This window comes from Camponotus floridanus, unplaced genomic scaffold, assembly GCF_003227725.1.
Source record: "Camponotus floridanus strain SB8 unplaced genomic scaffold, Cflo_v7.5 scaffold1, whole genome shotgun sequence".
NCBI lineage: Eukaryota > Metazoa > Arthropoda > Insecta > Hymenoptera > Formicidae > Camponotus > Camponotus floridanus.
This window is the reverse complement of record NW_020229214.1, coordinates 1863699-1888525: the sequence shown is the minus strand read 5'-3', so window position 1 is coordinate 1888525 and position 24827 is coordinate 1863699. Positions and strand designations below refer to the sequence as shown.

At 36.6% G+C, this 24827-nt stretch overlaps 1 protein-coding gene across 6 annotated transcripts in view; it reads right to left on the bottom strand.

The window, feature by feature from the left end:
- LOC105250418 (segmentation protein cap'n'collar) overlaps positions 1–24827 on the bottom strand; it is a 97142-nt gene that overhangs the window by 42010 nt on the left and 30305 nt on the right. For all 6 annotated transcript variants that reach the window (XM_011256500.3, XM_011256499.3, XM_011256497.3 and 3 more), the window contains exons 2-3: positions 20416–20577; positions 14403–14478 (exon numbers count right to left, since the gene is read on the bottom strand). In XM_011256500.3, the coding sequence (XP_011254802.1) occupies positions 14403–14478; positions 20416–20577 (238 nt within the window). The remainder of the gene's footprint in view (positions 1–14402; positions 14479–20415; positions 20578–24827) is intronic.

Below are 24827 nucleotides of genomic sequence, written 5' to 3'. Positions count from 1 at the left end.
AAAATTATTTTTCTTTTCAGAAAAAATTATTGTAGTGCTGTTTATCACATTCAAAGATAAAATTGCAGTATATTTTATTCAAACTGTGTCAAGGCATTAATTCGTCCGAATGTTTTAAACTAGTGTTAAAATTACTGATGCGGTCGTCGTTTCAAAAAGAGTAAATTCTCAGTTTTCCTCAACGTTCGAGATTTTACCGTCGGAATAGATTTTCCTCCGGTTAAGCCCGTCGGGGAATTCGCCCTATCACGCTGCATCTAATGGCGCGGCCCTCCGGCTTTTTCAATTCCACGGCTTCTTTGAAGCCCGCGTTCGCTTTTTCCACGGCCACGGGAACGTCGACAGATCATTTCTCATATTTCGCGCGCACGCTTAACGACCATTTTCTTCCGCCCTCCCTCTCCTTTCTTTCCCTTCGTCTCGACGATCCGCCGCGTTGGATAATAATTCTTGCATTACTCGACAGAATTTTCGGTGCCGACGATCTTCGGGGCCGAGAACGAACGCTTGCTCGTCCGCTTCCTATTCGTTCGCGGACAACGTATCCGACGCGTTGCCGGAAGAGAATCCTCGAATTCGAATGCGCTGACACGATTGTCCTATTCCTGAGGGTAACAAATATACGTGTATGTGTGTGTGTGTGTATGCGTGTTGCGACGATCTCATTCGCACCCCTCGACAAAAGGTGACGTTCCCGATACCGGTTTACGATGTTAACTCCGGAACGGAATTTGACGTCTCATTTGGAGCCAAAGAAGCGCGCGAATCATCGCGCGTCACCTGCCGTGAACGATAAATTGTAATTGCGATCATCAATCCTGATCGATGCCGAACTGTCGGCCGTTTCGTCGATTCTTATTTCGTCGGACGAGTGTGCAAACCGGTCGATCAATTGGACAGACGCGTCCTAGATGTGTCTTATCATATCTCAGTCTTTTAAAAATTTCTTGGTTGATCTTTTTAACTGGACACGGAAGTTTATTAGAAATTTAACGTGATCCGCGTGTAAATATTATAACGGTAAGATAATTCAGATTTTTATTTTGAAGAATCTTTGGTAGAGGCAACTGCTGCAGTAATAATACAGAAATCTGAATAATATTTGTAATTTTCCTAATTGGACAAGTACTATATATAGTAATATGTATAGTACATAAATAATATGCAGAATTTCATATCGTTGATTTCATAGAAATATTTCAGATAATACTAATCATATAATTATAACTGTCAGTTTGCCGTCGCATAAATTTACATGAAACTTCCTACTCAAAAAATAATTACACTTGACAATCTTTTTTTAAATATTTGATTGAGTGTCATGACTATACTTTAAATCAGTCTTATTTAGAAAATACATTTATATATTATAATCAATTATAATCATCAATGTTTGTGCAATAAAAAATATTAATTTTTAATCATTAGAATACAATTAAAATATTTTACTGTAAAAATGTTTGAAAAATATTCAAAGGCAAATATATCAAAAAATTAAAATTGATAAATCGAGTCGACATATAAATTAGATTCTAACGTAAACATTATCATTGACATGTCGCATCTTTGTTGTCAAATAATGATTAAGATAAATTACCGTCGAAGCAACTACACGTGCTCGCATTATGCAATCCTTCAAGTCGTGCATCCACACGATATAAACACAACCGCCTGACGCTATACGTACCTTTATCTACTAGATCCTAATATCGTCGAAGAATCCGGAAAGTAATCCAAAACGCTGTTTCACAACAGTAACCACAACCACAGCGACAATGTTCCAGTCACTAAACTATTTTGTAATCGCGGGCAATTAACAGAATACGCTTATGCCCTTACACTAAGCACTTTGTTTCATTTACAGCTCCGCATTTCGAATAGTAGTATCGTTCTCCAACTGAAGCATCGATCTTTCATAGCGAATATTTTGATGGAGAACAGAATGTCTCTCTCTCTCTCTGCTACGCAAACAACTTTTATCCGTATCCGGGATTCCAAAGGTACAGGCTAATCCTCAGCGCGTCCCTTTAACGCCTTTAGACTTTTGACACTGATATTGTATCGCATGAATGATCTTAGATCATCATCATCGTTCCATGAAGACCTTCAACGAGGAGAAATTGCGAAAACTCGATGCACACGGATTATACTGAGGATTGAACAGGGCATTCCCTTTATCGCCTCGTGGCGTGGATCGCCTCTGTGTTATACAATCCGATCTTGAGGAGAGTCATGATACTCGGGTACCGCCGACAGACGAGTTCGAAACGGGCGCAGCATGGAGTCGACTGATAGACTATCGTATAGCCAGGCATTGCCTAACCACGGGCTGGTCGGGTATTGTGCCAAGCCACGGGTTCTCCGTTAAAAAACGGACCAATCACGACGGGGTTGGCTGTTACTCCAATATGGCTGCCAGACAATGCGCGGCTCTGAGACGAGATGGGAAGGGAGGGAAGGTCTCTCTACCCGTAATGCCATTCTCCGGCTCCCCACTGCGACCCGGGAACGTATACCCGGGCTTGATCCGCTCGACGTTGCCGTGCCACGGGCTTAGTCAGGGGTGCATCTCGCCTTGGCATAGCCCCGAGTCATCCCCCGACTTAGCAACCCTCCCTCTCGTCCCGAAGACCGCGCCAATTGCTCCAATAGCGTTTGTCGTAATATCGGTCGCAATGGGAATTGGTCTTACGAGATGCCATTTTTCATTTTTTTTGTTCCGGGATTGAGATAATTATGTACATTATACGAAAATCGAAAAACGTAAGAAGACCTACTTATATTGATATTTGAATTGAAAAAACATGAATAAGGGGTTGCGATCTCTTTTCAAGTTACTTACTTTGAAGATCAAATGATTTTTTAATCGTTCAAATCTTATCTGTTAATTAATTAAATTTGAATATAATTTTAATTAAAAGACTAATTTTATAAAAACGTATAATAACATACAATTAAATATAATAATATGCACATAAGTTCTTGTATATAAAGATTGATTATCATTAAGAATTTTGTTTGATTTCGAGCATCAATTACTAAACATGTTGTATTTTGAATAATAGGAGCATATGCATTTGCAGGATAATTTAAATTTTAATCTATACAGCATTTTATATAATAAATATCAGCAGAAGAAGACAAAAATTACAACGGCAATCGGTAAAAATAGAGATCCTTTATTGCTATGATTTAGTATTAGCATTGTTTTTGTACGTTTGTATAAACATGCCTATTTAGCCCTTGCGGTGACTAGCCATTCTAAGAGCCAGTCACTAGGTTAAAACCGCCAGATGATAAAGCTTGTAAACCACCGCTGTTAAGATGCTATCTAAATCCTGTCAAATGCTCACTCCATTGATACCCTTTATTCTTGTGTCGTCACTTTCATTCGAATGCGGTTCGAGATCAGCTGGCATGTATTGGAATAATTTCATAATTGCCACCGATACGGTCAGTATATTTATTATGCACGTTATACTCCACACTGCTTGACAGTGACACCAGATATTTGATAAATGTGTAAATTTTGTCATCGCGACAATTTTTGATGATATCACAACTATATTTATAATTCAGCAATTTCCTTTAAGTAGTCGAAAAAATAAAATTAGAACAAAATCTGTAAAAGATAAATAACGTTACTTCCCTCTGAATATTTTATTCTCAAATATGTTCTTTACATAAATAATATTTAGAAAATACGAGCGTGTTTATAAATTAAGACTAATTTAAAATAATTGCTCGGTACAATCAATGTTTTCGATGTCTGTAAAACACCAAATGAATTGAACGCAAATGATTGTCGCGATCTTCAGTATAATTTTGCTCATTATTCATTGTTGATTCTTACAATCAATATTTGAAAAATGGTGCACCGTTTTCTATAGGCAGCTATACGCGAATCGATTTAAACCACCCAGAAGAATATGACGCTATTTCAATTTACCATGCTAACGTCACTTCATCATGAATGTGTCGAAGAATATTGCCATCTAATGGCAAATATAGCGCTGATTTATTAACCAATAAGTGCAAATCATTGTATCTGCCAATACGCCACCGCGAACGAACTATAGGGCTATCGACAAAACTGTAACGTAACAATATGCAGTCAGTCCTGTAGAACTGTCCTGAAGAACGCAGCCTGAAACACCTTATGCAGCCGATAAATAATAGTGGTTGCATGAACTTGTACTTTCCAATATTCCGCCAATATTTTGGAGTCGTTCCGGAACGCCAACTGACACCAACGTGCTCTCTTTGACTTTTTCTCTTCGTTTCCTCGTTAAAAACATAATAAGAGTTATTCAATAGCGTATTCAAAAGCAATACGCCGTCGGGAAGTGGTCTGAACCCGTTCCTTTAGCATTTATCTGACTTGATAATTACTTCGTAACACTTAATAAAATGTCACGATAAGATAAATGTTTCATCATTCTTATCACCGGAAAATAATATATGAACTATTGAGCAGAATAGTGGTATACACATATCAATAATAATAAGCCGTACCAAAAGATACGCTTAATAATTTTGATATTGTATAAAAAATTTCCCTTATACTTTTTCCTCATTAAATAAGGAAAAATAGTATATTATAATAAAGTAAAATTGAATTTTTACAATTTGAGTGTTTTCACGGTTATGTTGCGGACACTTTACAAGTTACGGACATCGATAGCCATTTCGACTAACAATGAGACGTGAGTTGCACCGGCAATTGTAAAACGAACGCGAGCGTCGAAATTCACGGTAAGGTAAGGTAACATAATTAAGGGAATAATGGTAACTAAAAAACGTTGGTCATCGCTCAGACAACGGATGTTCCACCGTAATCGAACACGCTCACAAAAACGATGTCACACCTCTCTTTTCGAGTAAACAGTTTGCAGATCCGTGAATAAGTCATGACACGGTTCGGTAATCGTGAAAGTAAATACGGGGGTCTACATCAAACAACGTAATATATAGCTATCGCTGCAATTAATAGATTCATGTTTTTGAAATAAAAGTGCATAATTTAGAATTAAGAAAACACAATTATGCACACGAGAGTAAATTTCTCTAGTTTAGAAAATCATATATAATTTTAACGAATATGCGCGATTACTTCATTCAAACAGTAAGATATAAACCAGATCAAGAAAGATATACAGAATTAGATCTGAAATTTCCTGTTTCATCAAGATGTCACGAAAGAGCAAGGTAGCCTAAACAGCATTTAATACGCAAGGAGGAATTCTGAAAACGAGGTCAGAAACCTTGCTAACACCTCATACGTACAAGTCATTCTCGATCTGGTGGTGCCCGTCAATGAGCATTGTTGCCACCTCATAGTATGACGTTTTCTCTTCGTGTCTAGCTTGCACTTTTCGATGGCCACGCGTCCACTACGAGAGCCACGAGAGCGGTAGTCAAGTCATGCTTAGAAGGTGCATTTTTCTCATTTCAACTTCCGAAAACTTCGTCTCCCGTTACGTATCTCCTTCCGGTTTGTCGTCCTCCGTCATATCAGACGCGACGCGACGGTGCTTCCTTCAGGTATGCTCTTTGCCGTGTGTATAAACCACGCTGAGCAAACTACAGTAGCTCGTAAGGAATATTTTAGTATAACACGTCGCCTGTCCAATAAAGTTCACGATTTATTGGATACTTTGCAAAAGTCGAGTGTCGGCCTGCGAAAAATCTCCTCTGCGAGAGATGCTATCGTGATTTTATATTCAGAATATAATGCGCTCTGTGCGTAAGAAGATTTACTATACGATTCAGACTGATTTTATTTTAAATAAAACTTGAACTTTGTATGTAATTTTCTAAATTAATTTTTTTAACAATTAACTTTTCTTAATAACATTTAGCACAAAAAAGTATAAATTTATATATAATTTCAGCAAATTGTTTAGTTCTTTTTTAAATATAAATATTTCAACAAAAACTATTTCCAAATATTTTGTTTATGTACGTTAAACGCATATTAATGCAAATTTTTATTATCGTACGTTGATGCTCTTATATTCATCTAATTCGTAATTGCTAATTTATAACATATCTCGACCTGACTTCCAAAGTTCTTTGTTGCAAGTTGTGGTGATGCACAAATTCTTCCGCGAGACATAGTAACCCACATGACAAAACAGATTTTAAATCGGTCAATCTCTAACTATTATCACCTTCTTCACATGTGAAAGAACTTTCGTTTCCTTTGAATAAACGGAGAAATTTATATATCTTTATTGTTATATATCTTTATTAAAACGTCACTCATTTTCGTAAGAAATATTTCTCAAATATTTCTATGTTTATATTTATTTATATTTTCTATATGTTTGAATATAGCACCCTCCCAATAAATCTCTCATGACTGTCTTTCTTTGCCTATTTGTTTTGTCTATTTCGAAAGGCAATGATGCTAGAATAAAACAGGTTATACACTTTTTTTCTTAATAGATACTTTCTTTTATCAAATTTCTAAAAAATAATGAATATGAGACTAATTGTAATAATTCATGTAATAAAATCGCGAATAAATGTATATATTTTCTGAGTAAGTACGCAGGTACGCCATTATTTCTTCTATCATCCTATTCAATCTATTCCGATATCTGATTGATACAAAATAGCTGTTACTTTTATTGTTCGCAAGAAATTCTCAGGAAAGTCCATCGACAAAAAATACCTTGATGCATTAATGACAGGTTGGAGGTAGAACAGAGAGGGTGTCTAGAAAGGGCTAATGGTACTTCAGGTGACAGGCTGACCTTAACCCACGCGGTCTGATACATATCTATCCTAAATCAACACGATTCCACCACAAGAACGTGCCTTACTTGTGTCCCTGCAGTACGGTCTTTTGTTTATTTAATGTTTAGCTTTGCATTCTTTTCCACACTTGAATTTGCGTTTTATCCGGCTTAGTCGAGAACATTTTACATTTCAATATAATTTATCAATAACAGAAAAAATGTGTTTAATAAAACATGCATTTGTTTAAAAAAGAGGATGCATAACTTTCGAAAAACTTTGATATCTCTACTAATTCATAACTCTTTTAGATAACAATAGAGAGTTGGAAAATGTCGTTACCATCATGAATACTGCGCAGCTGATGAAAAAAAAATTTCTTGAAAAGAGCGACCATATTATATTATTACCCGGTAGCAGAAGTCGAAAGTCGAATTCGGTGAGGTTTCGACGAGCGGTGAGGCACGTCGATCGCTTATAGAACTAGCATGATTTGCAAAAAACCTCACAAAATCGTAGAGGCGATCTCAACCAGGTAACGACTTCTACAGACTGTAGACAAGCTCTATTGTACGGCGGCGAGAAGTTCGAAAAGCTAAAAGCAAGAGAAGGACGAGAGAGAAGAAGGTGCTACAAACTTAATTTTTCATCGTTACTGGCGACTGTCGTCATCTCCGACATACTCTGCAGCTCGACTCTAATACGAGTTTTATGTTAATGTTTTAATCCGCCGATAGGATTGAAACGTTTGAGATATACGAAGGACATGGCGGAGAAGCGGATGAGCAGCCGCTTGTGCTCGTCGAGAAGGAATCCGGCCCTTTTGTCGAGCACGTCGACGCGGCTTTAAAACGAGCGCTCTATAGCAACACTGTATTCCATTTTATTAATGTGAGATTAACGGAGGGATTAATTAAAGCGCTCGAACGAAGGATTGGAGTCCGCTCGCCAATCTGGACAGATATAATTACGCCGGATGTTGCGATCGGTATTTGAATCGCTGCTCGGTTCGCGAGTACTATGTGAGAGAAACATACATAATACATTATTATAATTATATTTATCAATGTCAGCCTTCATTATAGATAATGCCCGTATGTTGTGTATTAGCGAGATATATTCGCAAGATAATTTCAAATATTATTAATCCGCACTTGTACGTTCAACGACGAAAATATGTTTTACGAAGATGGAATTCGGAATTCAATTAGCCAATTAATTTCTTTGGGCTCTATATATTTAACATATGTGTGAAAGTGCAATTTCTGTACACAGATTGTCTCAAAAGTCGAATACTTTCTCCCATCCCTACAACTGTGTATTGCAGACATATATAAGTGCAAATGAATAATACTTTCTAGGAAAGGCTTTCTATTACAAACAGTCGTCTTTACTTTTCATCATTTGACGTTCAGCCCCTCTTATATCGTTTAAGTAACTTTCATAAAAATTAAAAATGTTCTAATTTCGATGAATATATATATTTTTGTACTATGTATACTTTATGCTAGCGCGTTTATGCATTTGTATTTGTATTACGTATTATACTGGCACGAAGCTAGACACGACGTCGCGGCTATTGTTGCCGCCTATTTTCATCCCGAGGCTTCCTGAAAGTGCCCTCCTGGATTCGTCCCGAATCCGTGGCGTGCAACGAGCCGCGATATGAGTAATGGTGCGTGCTCGTGTTACAGGGGTGGATGTGGCAAGTCATGGCCCCGAGTATCCCTGTAACCCCATACACGCCTCGCCAGCTGCCCTCACAGGCACATCCCCCATGGGGGCCGCTGTTGGCTGGGCATAGCTGGACTAACATGGCGGAACACGCATAGCTCCAAATATTGATTCCCTCTTGGGATGTAGTGAGGAGTCGAGAATAGCGTCCACAAAAATTTTACAATGAATGGCGAATTCAGGGCGAATCCAGGACGAATCCAGGGCATAATTTCTCTCTTGCGAAATTTATTATTATTAAAATCCTTTGATCCTTCGCGCGCATTCGTTCCCTGTTACAATCCTCGAAATGTCCAGTTTTTCTAGCGAAATTAAGAAAGACGCGAAGGAAAGGGAATTATAATTCAAACTTATTTTTTTTGCAGTTATTCTTGAAAAGAGGAATGACGGAGGAGTTTTCGAGAATCGCGGAGCGCTCGATCCGGAACGGTCCGAAGTGGGCTTCCCGCGTCTAATTCCAAATCCACTTCGGGAGAAATTGGTCACGGTTATTGCCACGCGTGGAGATAGTCGGATATTATTTTTTTCCCCTCAAGGCAATCCTTGACGAATCGAAGAGGAAATTGACGCAATGCGTTCTATCGATTACACCTATCATTTTTTTACCAACTGCATTATCTCCATCATTCTTGTATATTTGTTGAAAAGTTACATATGCTAATTATTAATCTGTTAAATTATCATAAAGAGTCTGCCGTTATAACAACATCGTGATAATAATCGCAGTATAATTTATCGTTAAAATTGAACAATTTAGAAATAAAACAGATTAATTCGCTTTTTCACTTATGTTACATATATTCATAATTAAAATTAAATGTTACATAATTATAAAATTATCTCGGTAATTTTTTAAATCTTTTATATAGATTTGATGAAGATAAAAAATGTTTAAACTTCTAAACTTTCATTTGTTTGCGGTTATATAATGTTACATTCTATATATAATTTCAATAAATTAGAAGAATTTTATATTTTAATAATTTTATATTATAAAATAAAATACCTTCATCATATGTAGCATGAAAAATTCTTGGATAAATGTATATTCGGAGCATTATCTTTAATGAATGTATCTAAATAGTAAAAAGAATTCAATTTTATATCACCGTAAAAAAAAATTGATCCTCTGGGTCTATGGACTTCATAAATGTAATGCAATAAAATTCGATAAGACATTATTTATAAATACGATGCTATAATGGCTTCTACGCCTATCCATTAATTAATATTTCGATGTATTAGAGCTGAAAATGGACAAAAAAATAGTCAACCCTCAGGCGGCTGCGCATACGCATGGCGGATGCGGCCATGCTTTCCACGATATTCCCCCTCGAGATTTCAGTCCACGCAACGGATCTACGCACTATGCGCCGCCCGCGCACGTGGCAGATGTTCGGTTTATGCGCTTACGCATGCGTCTCTCTATCCAGAAGTCCCCACCAATTTTGTTATCCTACATTCGTGAGCGTTTCGTCTTATATACAGCGTTTCCGCAATTTAATAAATATCGAAAAAATATCGACTTTTAAATTACGAGATTGGTGTTTTTTTTATTAGTGCTTGATAAAAAAATTGCAAATTATTTATTCAATTTTATTTTAGGATATAATTTTATATTTCTACTAATCACATCATGTTCGAAACAAATGTAGAAATATTTTTAAAAAATTGATTCATTCATATAGTACATAATTCTTTGAAAAATCAGTAGTTTTATATACAAATACCACACATCATAAGAATAATTAAATGTTAAAGATAAATTTCTCTCTATCGATTTCATTTTGAAAATTATTTTTATCGTTTTCACTTTAAACAATGCATACCACACACCTTATTCTAACACTATATTGCATAACACATGAATCATAATAATTTCTATTTGCAATTTTACTCCTACACGATATACACCCGATATACACCCGTGATTTATTCTCGTAGTAATCGCATACCAGTGACAGTTCCAACATTCATCCCAAGTGATTGATTTCTTTGCGTAAAATATGTCTTTTGTCGATAATCGTGGAAAATGATTTTGAAAATAATGATTATTACAAATATTCACTTGCGCTGTAAAAAATGCATTATTATGCAAAATAATATGAATAATTAATAATAGGAATATGAAATTTCATCTTAAAACAAAATTGAATAACTTGCAATTTTTTTCGACAAAATAAGACAAAATGTAAGTAACTTTATAAATTACACATTTTTATTAATAAATTTAATCATCTTAATGCCAAAATTTAATCAGAAAAACGAAAAATTGAAATCTTTCGATAAAAGATCATTAAAAGATGATTATTTGTACATTAATTTTCATTTTTTGAATCGATTTTTATTGTGTAATATTAATCAATATATCTATAAGTGTAATTATCCAACAAATTGATTCTTTTTTATGTAAAAATCATAGAGTTTCATATGCGATAATTTTTATATAATTTAATCTTATCCGTATAGTCCAAGCTACAGATAATGTCAAAGACATGTATCTGAGAAGGTAGAGTTATAGAGGCTGAACGCCTATTACATGACTTGAATCTTACGAGGCGTAACGAAAATCGATATATCTCTTAGCGCAACATCGATCTCGATTCAAGTTATTCATAGAAGGTGTTAATAGTCGGCTAAACGATTATTCAAGCCTTTCCGTTCGCATAGACGTATCGTAATAAATATAAAAGTATCACGAATATGGCATACTCAGGTTACGTTCTTATTAATTTCCAATCACACAAACACTAAGCTATCAGATATTTTTGATAAGAATCTCGATTATCAAATAAGTTTCACCTTGCTAAACCGTATGTATAGCAAACTATTTCCAAGAATCGAGTATTTTTAAAATGAATAAAATGCATGCTACGAATAAAATATATGACACGAATAAAAGGCATTGCAAGGTCCTAAAAATCAATTTAATCGATTGACGGATTCGTTGATATGTAAAATGTGCCAAAAGCACACACGTTCGAGACAATGTTATGATAATTTATTCTGTGAATGTAAATTTTTTTTTACATGAGCCGCTGTATAATCCATCATGCTTCGTCAAATTGGTACAAGCACCTTGCGTTACAGCGGTAACGTATATACAGTCCCTTTCCCTTTTGGTTTCTTTTCATTTCAAACTACTAACACCTTACGCGCGAATACAGAACGATTGGCACGAAGTATAATATATTCTGTAAATATATAATGATTACACAATCTAGCTTATTAATACATTTTATATCATAAATGTCATGTCAGTTTTTAATGATATGACAGATTTCATATAAACTCAAAGACTTTTTTGAAAAATCAATATCTTCAGAAATTTTGTAACATTTAATAATAAATATTTTTAGCTTTAAATTCAAGTTTAAATTTTAATTCATATTAAAAGTTCGTTTAATATTAATTAAAAATGAGACTTTGTTTATATCACAGTTTCCTATGGAAATATCAAAGGGTAAAATATCCAGAAATCATGCATTGTAAATCGTTAAAAAAGAAATATTGGCGCGTATTAATTATTATATATATAAATAATTTAAAACATAATTTAACATAATTTAAAGCAATTTAATTTAACATAAATTAATATGTAACAATATATAATTTAAAACATAAATTAATATATATATATATATATATAACAATATATAAATATTGTGATTGTATTGGCTAATTGCAGCCGAAATTTTCTGATTTCGTATACGAACTTCTATGATTCGTGTCACGACTTAGTAACATAATGCGTCGACTTTCTTTAAACAGTTTTACAATTAATTTTCGATCGAATCGATGGCTATTTTTTTTTCAACTCACGTATCACATTCTTGCTTTATATTACAACAGACCACCATTTTCTCCTATCAAGCCCTACGAAATAAGGATGATGGAAGGATTTCTTATGTATTAGTCTAGTAACTCATTAATCATATACGCCATGCGCCGAATATCTCGATTGATCGACGACGAGATAACCACGTAATGAGCTCTGCTGCTCTTCTTGGTCCATTCTCCGCTCAAAAAGTTATTACCGCACTAACGGATTAATTTGTTTCCGCGTATCTCTCGTCGTCGTATAAGCGAAGAAATATTTCAATTCATAGCGCTCTCCTCAAGCTGTCAATAATTTTTCAATATTACTTTTGACGGATAAACTAGAAACCGTATACACATGACTGAAAAAAATTAAAAAAAAAAGGAGACATCAATATCTCAAAATAATTCTTATATATAAAACCTATAATCTCTATGAAATATATGTAAGGAGAACCTTATTTATTATTATCTGTAAGACGGTAAAAATATACAAATCTAGTGGAATTATTTCAAGTGCTTCATTAATATTGAAAATTTATGAGTAAGCACATATAAAGGTAATATTTAATAAAATTTTCCCCAGTTTTTAAATATCCTCAGATTGTCGATTGCTTTAAAATGATACTTGAGGCAATCATATACGACTATCAATATATATAATGTGGATTTCTAAAGAGAATTTAACAAGCGGACCTTCGTCAACCGTCGATAGCACGCTCGACGTAGAGTGTCTCATAGCTAGGCGTATATTCTGTCGGGCGCAAAGTAATTAAATGCAGAGAAGGAGAGGGGAACCGAACCGAACCCGACCGAAGGGCTGGACAGGCTGGTGGGGTTGAAAAGACGAGAAGGTAGGGAGGAAGGTAGCGAGGGCGTTCCTGAAGCCACTCCCCAACCTCGAGTCCTCCGGAACTGGAACCTGCCTGCTTGGAAACCCATAGTTATATACCTGAATAAAGTGCACCTTGGCATGCAGGTAGACGCCGCGGTGTGTTACATGCGCGCTCGTTACAGTCTCCTTCCATTTCTCTCTCGCTCCCGACATTCGTGCAAGTGTCCTCGACCATTCTCCCACATGCAGCTTGTGTCGCATAACATTTCTCGCTGGTAACGTATTTACCTCTTTTTTTATTATGCGACCTCTTTTTTTAAAATACAAAAAAAACAAAAATAAAAAAAGATACAAAAAACGAGCTGAATCTGCAGCTTAATCTATTAAAACGTTTGTTATCATATGTATATATGCTGCATAGATACCATTTGTACGATAATTCTATTAATTTTATATTGCGCCTAGAGTCTTTAATTTCGACGAATCAATTTAATTACTTAATTATGTAAACCTTCGACCATATTCCATAATAATAGCTATTCATGAGAAATTATAATATTCAATTTAATTGCCCTAATATCTTAAATCAAGGGTCGCACGATATATTTTTACATTTTTAATTTGACACCGTTTTTTAAGTTTAAAACCATGCGTTTTTAATAATATGTTTCTTTCGCTATGTATGGCGACAAGGTGTCTCACGTACATGGTGTACGGATCATTTCCAAAGGAATGATCGGCGAAGTGCATTCGGTCGGCGTGTTTATGCTAATTAGCTGCGCAAAGGTGCGGCCAGGTGCGGCTGGCTCGGACTATAGCGAATGTTCGGATTGGATCTTACAAATTACCGCGTTAATTCGATATGCTCCGGACATAAAGAGCCACAAGAACGCCAGATGTATTAGTTGTTCTTGCTAGCACACGAACTAATATGAAACATGCGCGCCATTTATGTATTGATAAATTCTTTGATTATAACAATTATTTGAAAACAAAATTTCGACTACACGCAACAAAATAAAGACTACAATCGATATGTTGACAATGTAAAGAAACGTTTATCAAGAACAATTTCGAAATTATTTACAGTCATAGTATATTATAGTCTTTAATTGATCAAATATTCTTTTTTTATTGAATTATTATATAAATATTAAAGATTGAACACACACACACACACACACATACACACACACACACACACACACACACACACACACACGTGTGTACACAGAGAGAGACAAAACAAAAATATCGCAAATAAGCTTACCGGTTTCAAGATCCACAGTGTAAGGAAGTCCTGCCCAAGGATCATCTTCTTGCGGTTCAGGTTCTTTGACATCATCCTGGAAATAACTTTTTCCGGTGAGCGATAGGTCGATCGAACGAAAGGGTCTCCTTTCGTTCTGAGATGCTACAAAATATTTGGACAAATACAACTCGTTGTTACGAGTAAAGTGAGTGTGTGTGTTTATCAAGCTATATTAATTATATAATATGTATCTGTTATTATAAATATTTATCTGTAATTATAATTAGTCAATTATAATAACACACATAAATCGTAACAAAGAATAAATTAGCTGGAAAATTAGATCGAAAGAGTGTTGAGATGTAACGAGCGTTGACCGTAATTAACGACGTTGCGCCATTTAAAAGGTGTTAAACAGGATGAAGAAGCCTCGCTTTCGAAGAGAGATGTGATCGGTACCAGAGTCCGATCATAAAACGTAATTCCAACAAAGATGATTACGAAGCCGACGAATTTAAGATGAAGCTCGTCAACAAGTTCGACAACAATGGCCGAATTCAGTCGAACGCCATTCGAGTCGGCCAAGGTCGAACCTTATGGAGACGTCATAATCAAGCCGACCGACCCTACCGCCGACATGAAAAAGGGCCCAAGGGCGCGCGTATGTCCTGGGCCATAGGTCGTCCATAGCGTGGCGTTACATGCGAGCTGCAGTGAAATGAGTTTAATGAAAACAGTATTGTGCTCGATCATTAATCATAGCGAGTCCCTGATAGCGACCATCCACGACCACAGGCTCCTCTATCTATCCCTTTCCTCCTTTCAAAATCCGCCTCTCGCTCTCCCTTTTTTCGTTGCTCTTCCTCGTCGATCCCTCTCGAATCTTTCATCCCCGTCTACCTACGCTCCGGTCATTTTTTCATTCGACGATATGATGTATCGTTGTTGAGTGGTGCGTTACGCTGAGCTCGACGTTATGAATACAAAATTCAATCTATCTCTAAAATCGAATTCACACGAAATCGAGCACTTTGCTCGAACTATTAAAATTATATTATCGTACATCTGAAAAGATTTTTTCACCTCTAATAAAAAATATTGCAACTAACAGAGAAATTATCGGATAAATGTAATTCTTCGAACATATATGTCTTTTAATGTCTAAAATTAAGGAAACAAGATTATATATAATATAAATGGAAACATTTTGCTCGACAAGTTTCTACTTCTTAAAATTGGCTCTAAAATATTTTTGAAGAGTCATGGATGTATAGGCATGCGCTTTATTTTGGCCCCACAACGTCATCTTCTTCGACTCTCGAAGGAAACGTCGGTCCTGCTCGACGACGTAGCCCTCGATGCGACAATGGAGGTCCTGTCAGCGATACTTGCATAGCCGGCATAGCTCTCAATTAAGGTTTACGAACTGTTACAACTGTCTGCCCCGATCAACCGCTTCACAAGGCCTCTAGCGCGGATAGAAAGTATAATTCAAATCAACCTTGATCGACGCAAGTAAATACGAATTCAATACAGTATCGCGGCCGCCAAAGATACGGCGCGAGTCACGCTGCTTCGAATTTCGTAGACTCGCGATACGTTTCACATTTTGTGACTCGTTTTGGATATTTTATTTCAATAACGAGAGAGCTTTTTTTTGAGCAAATACACTGAGAAAAATGTCCGATGAAAAGGTAACGAACGGATATTATACCGATCACTTTAATCGGATATCTGATCGGAAAGTTCCGAATTTTGAACTTTCTCGATCAGATATCCGATCGATCGATATTTTCTGATTGGATATCTGACCGGTTTCTTTTTTTTTTTCGATTAAAGTGATCGGTATAATATCCGTTCGTTACCTTTTCACCGGATATTTTTCTCAGTGTAACGATATTAAATATTAAAAATTTGTGTAATGCAACAAATACAATGCGTTGGTTGCTAGATATGAAAAATGAGACAAAAAAGCATAATTTTATAATACCAATGAAGAATTCATTCTGAGAAGGGAGATGAGTAAGTTGCCAAAAAATATCTCAACCGGAAGGGATGGACGCAAAAAACGCGATAACCTCGATCATCGGTATCACCGTATGCGCGCCATTTTGTTCCGAAATTCCAGCCGACGGAAACAATCGGGACAAGAGAAGAAAGCCAAACCCACTTCGGCTCACCGGGCGTTTTCAATTTCCAGGACCATCAATACGTCCCTCGGAATACCCCTCCCAGAGTGTTCCAATCTCTCTGGCTCCCTCTCCCTACCCTCTCGCTACCTCTCTTTCTCCTTCGCGAGAGAACCGCTTCGGATCGACAAATGCTTTCTCTCTCCTTCTCTTTCTCTCTCTCTCTCTCTCACTCTTTTCGGCCCCGTTTCTCTTCCGTTCCGATAGGTCCATCGATGGCGCCCCTCGTACCGAAGGGGATGCTGCGTACATCTATCATTTTACCAGACCCTGCCGGCTTCACGGATACATCGCAGGAACAAATGAACGCTAGCCATTTTGATGGTTTTATGAATACGCTCGGCGAGGATGGAGAACGGGGCGAGAGGATCCGTTGTTTTCGACATCCTCCTCCTATATCGCACGAATCGACCCATCCTCTTCTTGCTGCGGTCCTCCCGACGAGTCTCCCTCTTCATTCTTCTGGCACCGAGACGGAGTCGCCCTAATGGAGCCCGTCGCCTAGGAGAGCTCGCTTCATTTGAATCGCGTCGGTGGATTAAAAATTCGCGTCAGTCACGATAGCTCGAGGAAGCGATCTTCTATAATCGGAAGTAAGATGCCTCGCAGCGATTCATCTTGCACGATACATTCGTGTTGAAACAATTCAACGAAACAAGCTTCTCTAAGTGGAATTGATCGGGTTTCGCACTACATTTGTTGCAGACAATAAATACGTATGAATCATTGCTGATTGATGTAACATATAAAGATATATACGATTTAATGATTCGCAACGAATATTAAGAATATCTATGTACAACAACATTAAGAATAATTTTTTTATGACATTTTTTTAATATAATTGCGCATTTCTTTTTTCTTGCAAAATGCTATTGATAATATTTTTACGTATATGAAAAAGAACGTGAAAAATCAATCAAATAGATAAGTACGCGAAGAAAAGCGTGACCACGTTTGCTAAGCACATGAAAATTTGTTGTCTTCGCGACGAATGCTTTCCATCCTGAATCGCTCGATTGAACTTCCTTTTTCCTACTTTCTAGATTGACGTTCCTCTAAACTCCTCCATAATTCATTCCCGTTTCGCAGCGAGACGGAGTCGCTCTAATGGAGCCTGTCGCCGCGACGTGCACCGATCATTTAAATCTTTTGGCTCTGGATTAAAAATTTCTACCAGTCATGGCGGCTTGAGATAATTGTACAACAGCAACATGCAACGTGCTTTACAGTAATTCACTTGCCTAGCTTCTTCCTAGTGACATCAATGTCGTTCTCGAATAGCACAACATGTTGACAAATATTTTACGTTGCAAGATCATTTATAAAATACTTTCATTGCGCTATTCACCTTGACTTTAGCTTTGAGGGTGCTAAGTCCGTAAAGTTGTCTTTCAATAAACGATTTCAATTTCAACGAATTATTCATATCTATCGAAAGAAATAATCCAGGATAATGCAGATATCGCGTCGCTCTGATGTATCGAAAATGAAACTCGTCAAAATTATACGGATTTTAAATCCGAAAAAAGTATTTGACTCAAAAAATACAATCAAATTTTCTCATTATCGCTTCTAACAACGCCGTATCATTTTTGAGCCATTGCTTGTTTTCAGTTAAAACAATTCCGTAGCCAGACGTTGGAACAATGCACGTCAATAATCCGTCGCGATGCAAGACAGAGAAGGAGAAGTCGAGAGACTGAGCTCTTCTTTGTTCTCAGCTGTTCGCGGACCGTGTCTCGGATCGATATGTCGGCTTTCGATCGGGATCGAGGATCTTCCCCGTATTATTGGGCTCTCGAAGACGGCGGCGAGCCCCCACAAAGGTGGAACCCGCTGGAACAATGCGATCTTCGTAGAGGAAGAGGTCGATGGAGACGAAGCGGCGCATAGCGACGTCGGGAAAGAAATAAAGAAAGAAGGAGCGCAGACTACCGAAGGTCGTGAGAAGAAGAGAGAAGAGAAAGAAGCGAGGATGAAGAGAGGATGAGACAGAGAGGCAGACGAGGAACGTCGAGAAGTCTGATGGGTTACCCGCCCAGAACGTCGATGCACCGTCATTGTCGGTGACCATCGTATGGATGAGCTCTCGTAGGCTCGAATCTGCCGGATACTTAAATGCACCTCGTGTCCATCCACCGAAACGCGCCAAGCGAAGAAAAGTCGTCGCTATTGATAAACTTACATTGTACTCAATTAAGGAAACTCAATTGGAATTTAATCAACGGAAGAGACATCTTCATAAATCACCACTAATTTATGTTCGAGCGATTAGTAAATTAAAATCAACATGTTTCGATACATTATCACAGAAGATAATCAAACAGCAAAATTAAAAGATCCGTTATGTTAACAACAATGATAAAAGAAGCTCTTTAAAGAAGAATATAAATTATATAATTCTCATTTTCGATAAAATGATGACATTCTATTCGCGCGATATTTGTCAATGATTAGATAATAAAACATCAATTATTTCTGCAAAAATAAAAAATATCTTTACAAAAATAGAGAGGGAACAAAAGAATGTTAAAAATATAATTTGATTTCTATCTGTTATAATATTAGAATATTATTATAAATTATAATAAAAATATCGCGAAATAACCCTTCACAATCTTCTGCAACATTTAAGAAAATCACGTTTAGGATAGATTAAAAAATATTTATGACGTTGTATAAAGACTATTTTTTTTTTGAAACATTGATATTATTCTGAATACATCGTGAGACAAAACGTTCGTTATCTCGATCTCGGCGTGCATATAACTCGAGAAAGACAAGATCGATGTATGCAGAGATTGGAATATCGATCGAGATTATATTCGAGAACACGTGGGCTTCTAATTTCTCTTTGGGTTCACCAAAAATGTCCGCTAAGGATTGAATCGGCTTAGTGTCTCCGATCAAGATCGATCATCTACAAACGATTACGAGTGCAGAAGCCACGCGCTAACTAGGATATAAGGTCGCATAATAAAATTTCTTTAAATAAAAATGAAGTTTATGAGAAATGCATCGAACGTTGATTTTTTGGAATGCGCGCCATTCGAATAAACTTTATTTAAAATGTACAATAGAGATGATAAAGAAATAAATATCCTAAGCAATTCCATCAAGTGAGACATTACACACTCTTGTTTGATGTCTTATGATCAGTTTCATGAGAATCGATACAAATCTATCTATCTATATAATACAATAAACATATTGTATTATATAAACATTTGTATTGTAGCATGCAACAATTTATATTTCTCAACATCGATTAGCTAATTGAAATACATGCCAGCGTACATGCCCCTTTTCTTAGAGTCATCAAATTGATTCTTAATGATAGGTAGAAGCAAAAATGAAGAATAATAATATCCTGAAATATTCTGCAATGTATGTAAATACCCGGAAGCTAAATCTGGAAATCTTTTTCTTCTGCAGTGTCGCAGAAAATGTCGCTTCCTATTCGCGCAATGCAATCGGTCGATGATTGCCGAGAGACAGAACGAAAAACGCGCGACATCGCGAGCCATTCTTTGACGTAGAAATGTATGCGCTCCATAGCTTTCTATCTCCGATAATCACCCGGAGACACAGGAAGACATCAATGGACCCGTTGGCATATGGAGAAACGAATGTTTAAATTGAGTCCGAGGAAGTAAACGCTTCCTTTTACGCGCGTGAAAGCAGAAAGCAGCGCGTTCTCGAGAAACAATTGCTCATTAGTCACTGCGATTGGGAGATCGAAACAACGAATTTAAAACCTTATGATTTCGGAAAATTAATGAATCCGAAAAATTCAACGCAAAATATTAATCAGAAAAAAAAATAAATATTTTTCATACCTTTTGATTCGTGGCGTTAATTGCTTCCAAAGCTTTCAATTTTTCGATTTCATCCGCTGATTCTTTTTCCGACAATTTTTTGGTGGGTGTCGTGGCAGGTTCTACAGGCGAAAATCCCAGATCCACATCCTGCTTCCAAAGAACCTCGATTAGGTCCATATCCTGAAATCAAATATTAATGGACGTGATATTATTGCAATAAAAATCAATATATTCTCCTATTAATTTAATTAATTTTTATTTACTTCTGTGTTCCTTTAACACAATAGGGAAATTAATATAAGAAATTAATTAATAATAATAACATATTATATTACATAATAATAAGATATTATTTAATTAATATACTATACATGTAATTCCCTGAGAGCAAAATGTGTGCACTCTAAAGTGCTTTTTCATGATCTATAAATATAATATATGCGGGTTATACCCTAAATGCAAATCAAATAAATATAAGTATATACGGGTGGAAGTTCCGTTTTATACTTAATTCTTCTTCGTATCCATTTCATCTTAGAAATGATATTCATGGAAATTAAACTTGTATTGTTTTTAGTTACTCATATTTATTTGACTACTTTAATATCTTTCAAGCATACGTATAAGGCATCAAGTGTGCATAATAAAATATGATTAAAAATAGCAGATAATGCGTTCTTTCAAAGTATATAAAACCTATTAATATACATCAAAAGATTGCAGAAAAAATCATAACAATCCATTCTAAAATTAATTTTACTGCTTAACGTACATCGTACGATTCGTTTTTTAATTTTACGATCGCGCGACTCGCATTTACGATTAAAATGAAATTTTTGCAACATGTAATTATAATATCGCTACTAAAAGTCATACGATTAATACCTCCATAACGGAGTGCAGCTTTTTCGTTTATGTTTATTTTACATAAGTTAATAACATCTGGCCTCGATGGTTGCGTTCAAGCCCAGTCCCGATCTTCGAGATTCATTTTTGTTGCGTCTCGGATGTCCCTCGCAGGGAGTCCCATCGACGAGTGTGTACAAAAGTGCATGATTAATGATGGCCGAGTATCGATGCATCTCGAAATGGAGGAGATCGAAGAAAGGACCTGGGAGAAGGGACCAATCACATGACGGAGCACAATCCTCGGGGCAGCTGCCCCGTAGGTTTTAATCGAGCCAATTTCGCCGAGTTCGTACTGAGCCTCGTTAACCAATCTACGGATTTTCCTCGCCAATCTAAAATCCTCTCCGTACTCGTGGCGCTACATAAAATGATTAACATGTTCAGAGAGGAAAGACCGACTTGCGTACATCATATAAGTACCGTGTGAAAATTTCTTTTTGTCTTTTAAAGTTCCGATTACAATATATGTTCTTAATAATGGGGGGCGTAATTTACCTTTACTTTTTTAAGTGACAAGTAAAAAATTAAAAAAATATCTTTTATATATAATATAAAGGAATTAATTTTTATTATATATATATATATATATATATATATATATATAAATTAAATATTATAATTAATGAAATAGTGATAGATGATAAAATTGTATTATAAATCACTTGCAATTAGTATAAACAAAAATTGCTTTCATACTGCTTTCTTTTATGTTTTCGAAATCTGCTTCGAAAAGATACTATTGCCTTAATGTTCAGTGCCTATTCATCGTTTGCCATTTCCCCATTTACCGATAAAGTAGCGCCGAAGCGTAACGCTCCTCAAACCGCCACGTTTGCGAATTAAATGACTAGCGGGATACACGTGAGTTCTGCATCTCTATGGCCGAACGATGGACTTTACGCGGTGCTTCCGCGTCAATTAAAGTTCGCGAACGCGTGTTTAGGGCCCAATTGGATATTTCTATTATACTCATGACTTGTTATACCATTATCGCGTGGTACCTCATCATGGATGCACCGATACTTGAAACTGTAGCAAGTTTTTGCTTCGTCAGTGACATGCGCGTAGATTAAACGGCTTGATACTTGTCGAAGCATTGGCGAGACAGGAAACCTCGCTGGTATTCATACGAGAAGCAGTAAGTGCGATGTCCGTCCATGAGGAAGAAGCCGCGACTCTCGTAAAGCTCGCGACTCTTGTCAAAAACGTTAAGAGAAGAAACGAGGCTCTTCGCGTTAATGTCCGAGTAGACAATTGAATCAGGAAGCGATTAGATCTTATTCCCTCGCAATGGACAAGCGTAACTACTCGATCGTGGCCAATTTTGATGCTTTGAAATAGTTCCTTCATTATTCAGAATCATTTTTCCTATTTTCTTTTAGGTTTTTCTCAATGGACAAGATTACGATCTCGAGAGACTATAAGGTACGTACAACGAAATGATCGAGATGCTAGGAATGTGTTAAAATACAGCACAATATAAGCATCTTTTGCGGTGATCAACGAGATTTTTAATGCATTACAAGTATATACCTGAATTTATCAAGAAAATAAAATCGATTTTGGAACAATATAAATTTACGTAATGTAAGCATGTGCAAGCACCCCTGCAGTATCTAAACTAAAATCTCTCTTTGGCACATTTGTCTTATGCTTTGCAAATAATTTGCAATAACATACTTTTTACGTACTGTGCATATAATATATAAAGATTTATATTATTTACCTCAATGCACCGCATTATTCACGCTTTCGCAAATGACAAGTGGAGAAAGCAGCGATGTGATTTTCTCGATCGCGAAATATTCGCCCCTCTACCCAATCCATTACCCGCGCCCGTGTTCCTAATTAATCAGGGACCTCGTGACTACTTTTGTCGACGTGCCCCAGCCGGTTAAAGACAAAGGCGCCGCGGCGCGGCGCCATTAATCTCTCGGTATCGTTATCGGCGATCGCGAATTTGCGCGCATGCCGCCGCGAAGGGATGTAACGGATATGAGGCGCGCTCGCGCTCTCGCGGGCGTAGCTTTGTAAATTACTTCGCCGACCGTGTAATTCGATGCGGCGAGAAAGGGGAACGGGCGGCGGGGGTTAGCATCGGCAAGATCGCGGGGGGGGGGCGGGGGAGGGGGGGGAAGACACGGCGTGGGTGTGCATATGACGTCGGCCATGCTGGAGAGACACAGCGGGATATCCGCCGCGCCCACAGCTGATCCTTCGCCGCGCGACGTCGGAGAGTTTATCTCTCGGCTCGGCTCACGTTTTATGTCCGGCCGCGCCGCGATGCATCGCGCCATGCGGCACGCTGCATTCAGTCACTTCGCCGCTGGTCCCAGGCATCGGTGCCCTCGATTTCTATTCGATTTCATGGCGGGTTGGACTCGAGTCCTGAAAAAATCCGTACTGCCGACTGCCCGATCATCATCAATGACGATCAATTATTGTGATCCTATGCATATGTATTGAAAACTTATACGCAAAATATTATAGACGCGATAATTAGCTGGTTATTTAGAAATAATATTTGTCATTCATCTTTGATACATTAAAAAAATCGTTAGGGATTATGTAATTTTTACTATAGCAAAGAATTACGTAATTATGTCAAATTATACAATTTTTAATGTGTGTAGCAAAGGAATTACTGAGGTATCCAAGTAATTTAGATTCTATTTAACTGTGTTTAAAAAAATTATTTTAAAAAATAATTAAAATAATAAAAAAGGATTTATATATGTATAATATACAGTTGAAAAATTTAAATTATTTTGATATTCTAATTAGATAATTTCTGAAAATATAACATTTTGATCAAAAATAATTAATATTATATTTTGAAATTCCAAACGATACAGGTAAATCGATTCGAGCAGAGAAACTTGGTAAGATTAAATCGGTGCAAAACGCAAAGGTAGAAGATGTATCTGAGGATCAGTAATTACACGAAATAAGCTGGTAATGGTCGACCACCGTTTATCTAACATCGACCGTCTCTCCGGATGTATCGTAGAGTTTTGAAAAGCTATGCCGATGAAACGGTTTCGATATACCAATTGTATCTGCGCGTATTATCTCGGAAAAAGCGATTGTTTTTGCGTACCGCTGTAACAGGTGCAACGCTCCCGTTATTTCCGTCATTCTCGTTACTAAGAAGGCGAATTTTTGCTCACAACTATCGAGTACATTACATTCGACTGTAACTGTAAATATAATTGTAGCTTGTAAAGTTGAAAAGAATCAAGACTTTTTGTTCTTGACTTTGGAAACAAGAAGAAGAACTGGACAACATTTTACATAGATTGTATTGTTTGAAGAAACTGTTGCAATTTTTTAAAATAAAATGTCAGAGTAAAAATAATTAAGTACATAAGCATATAAATAAAAATTCATGCTACAATACGGCTAATTATACTAACATAATTTCTATTAAGAGATATTCGATTGATACAATAACAGACACGAAATATTAGTAATATATATATTTGTGAAGCAAAATAAATTTTTTAAAGCTAAATAAAAAT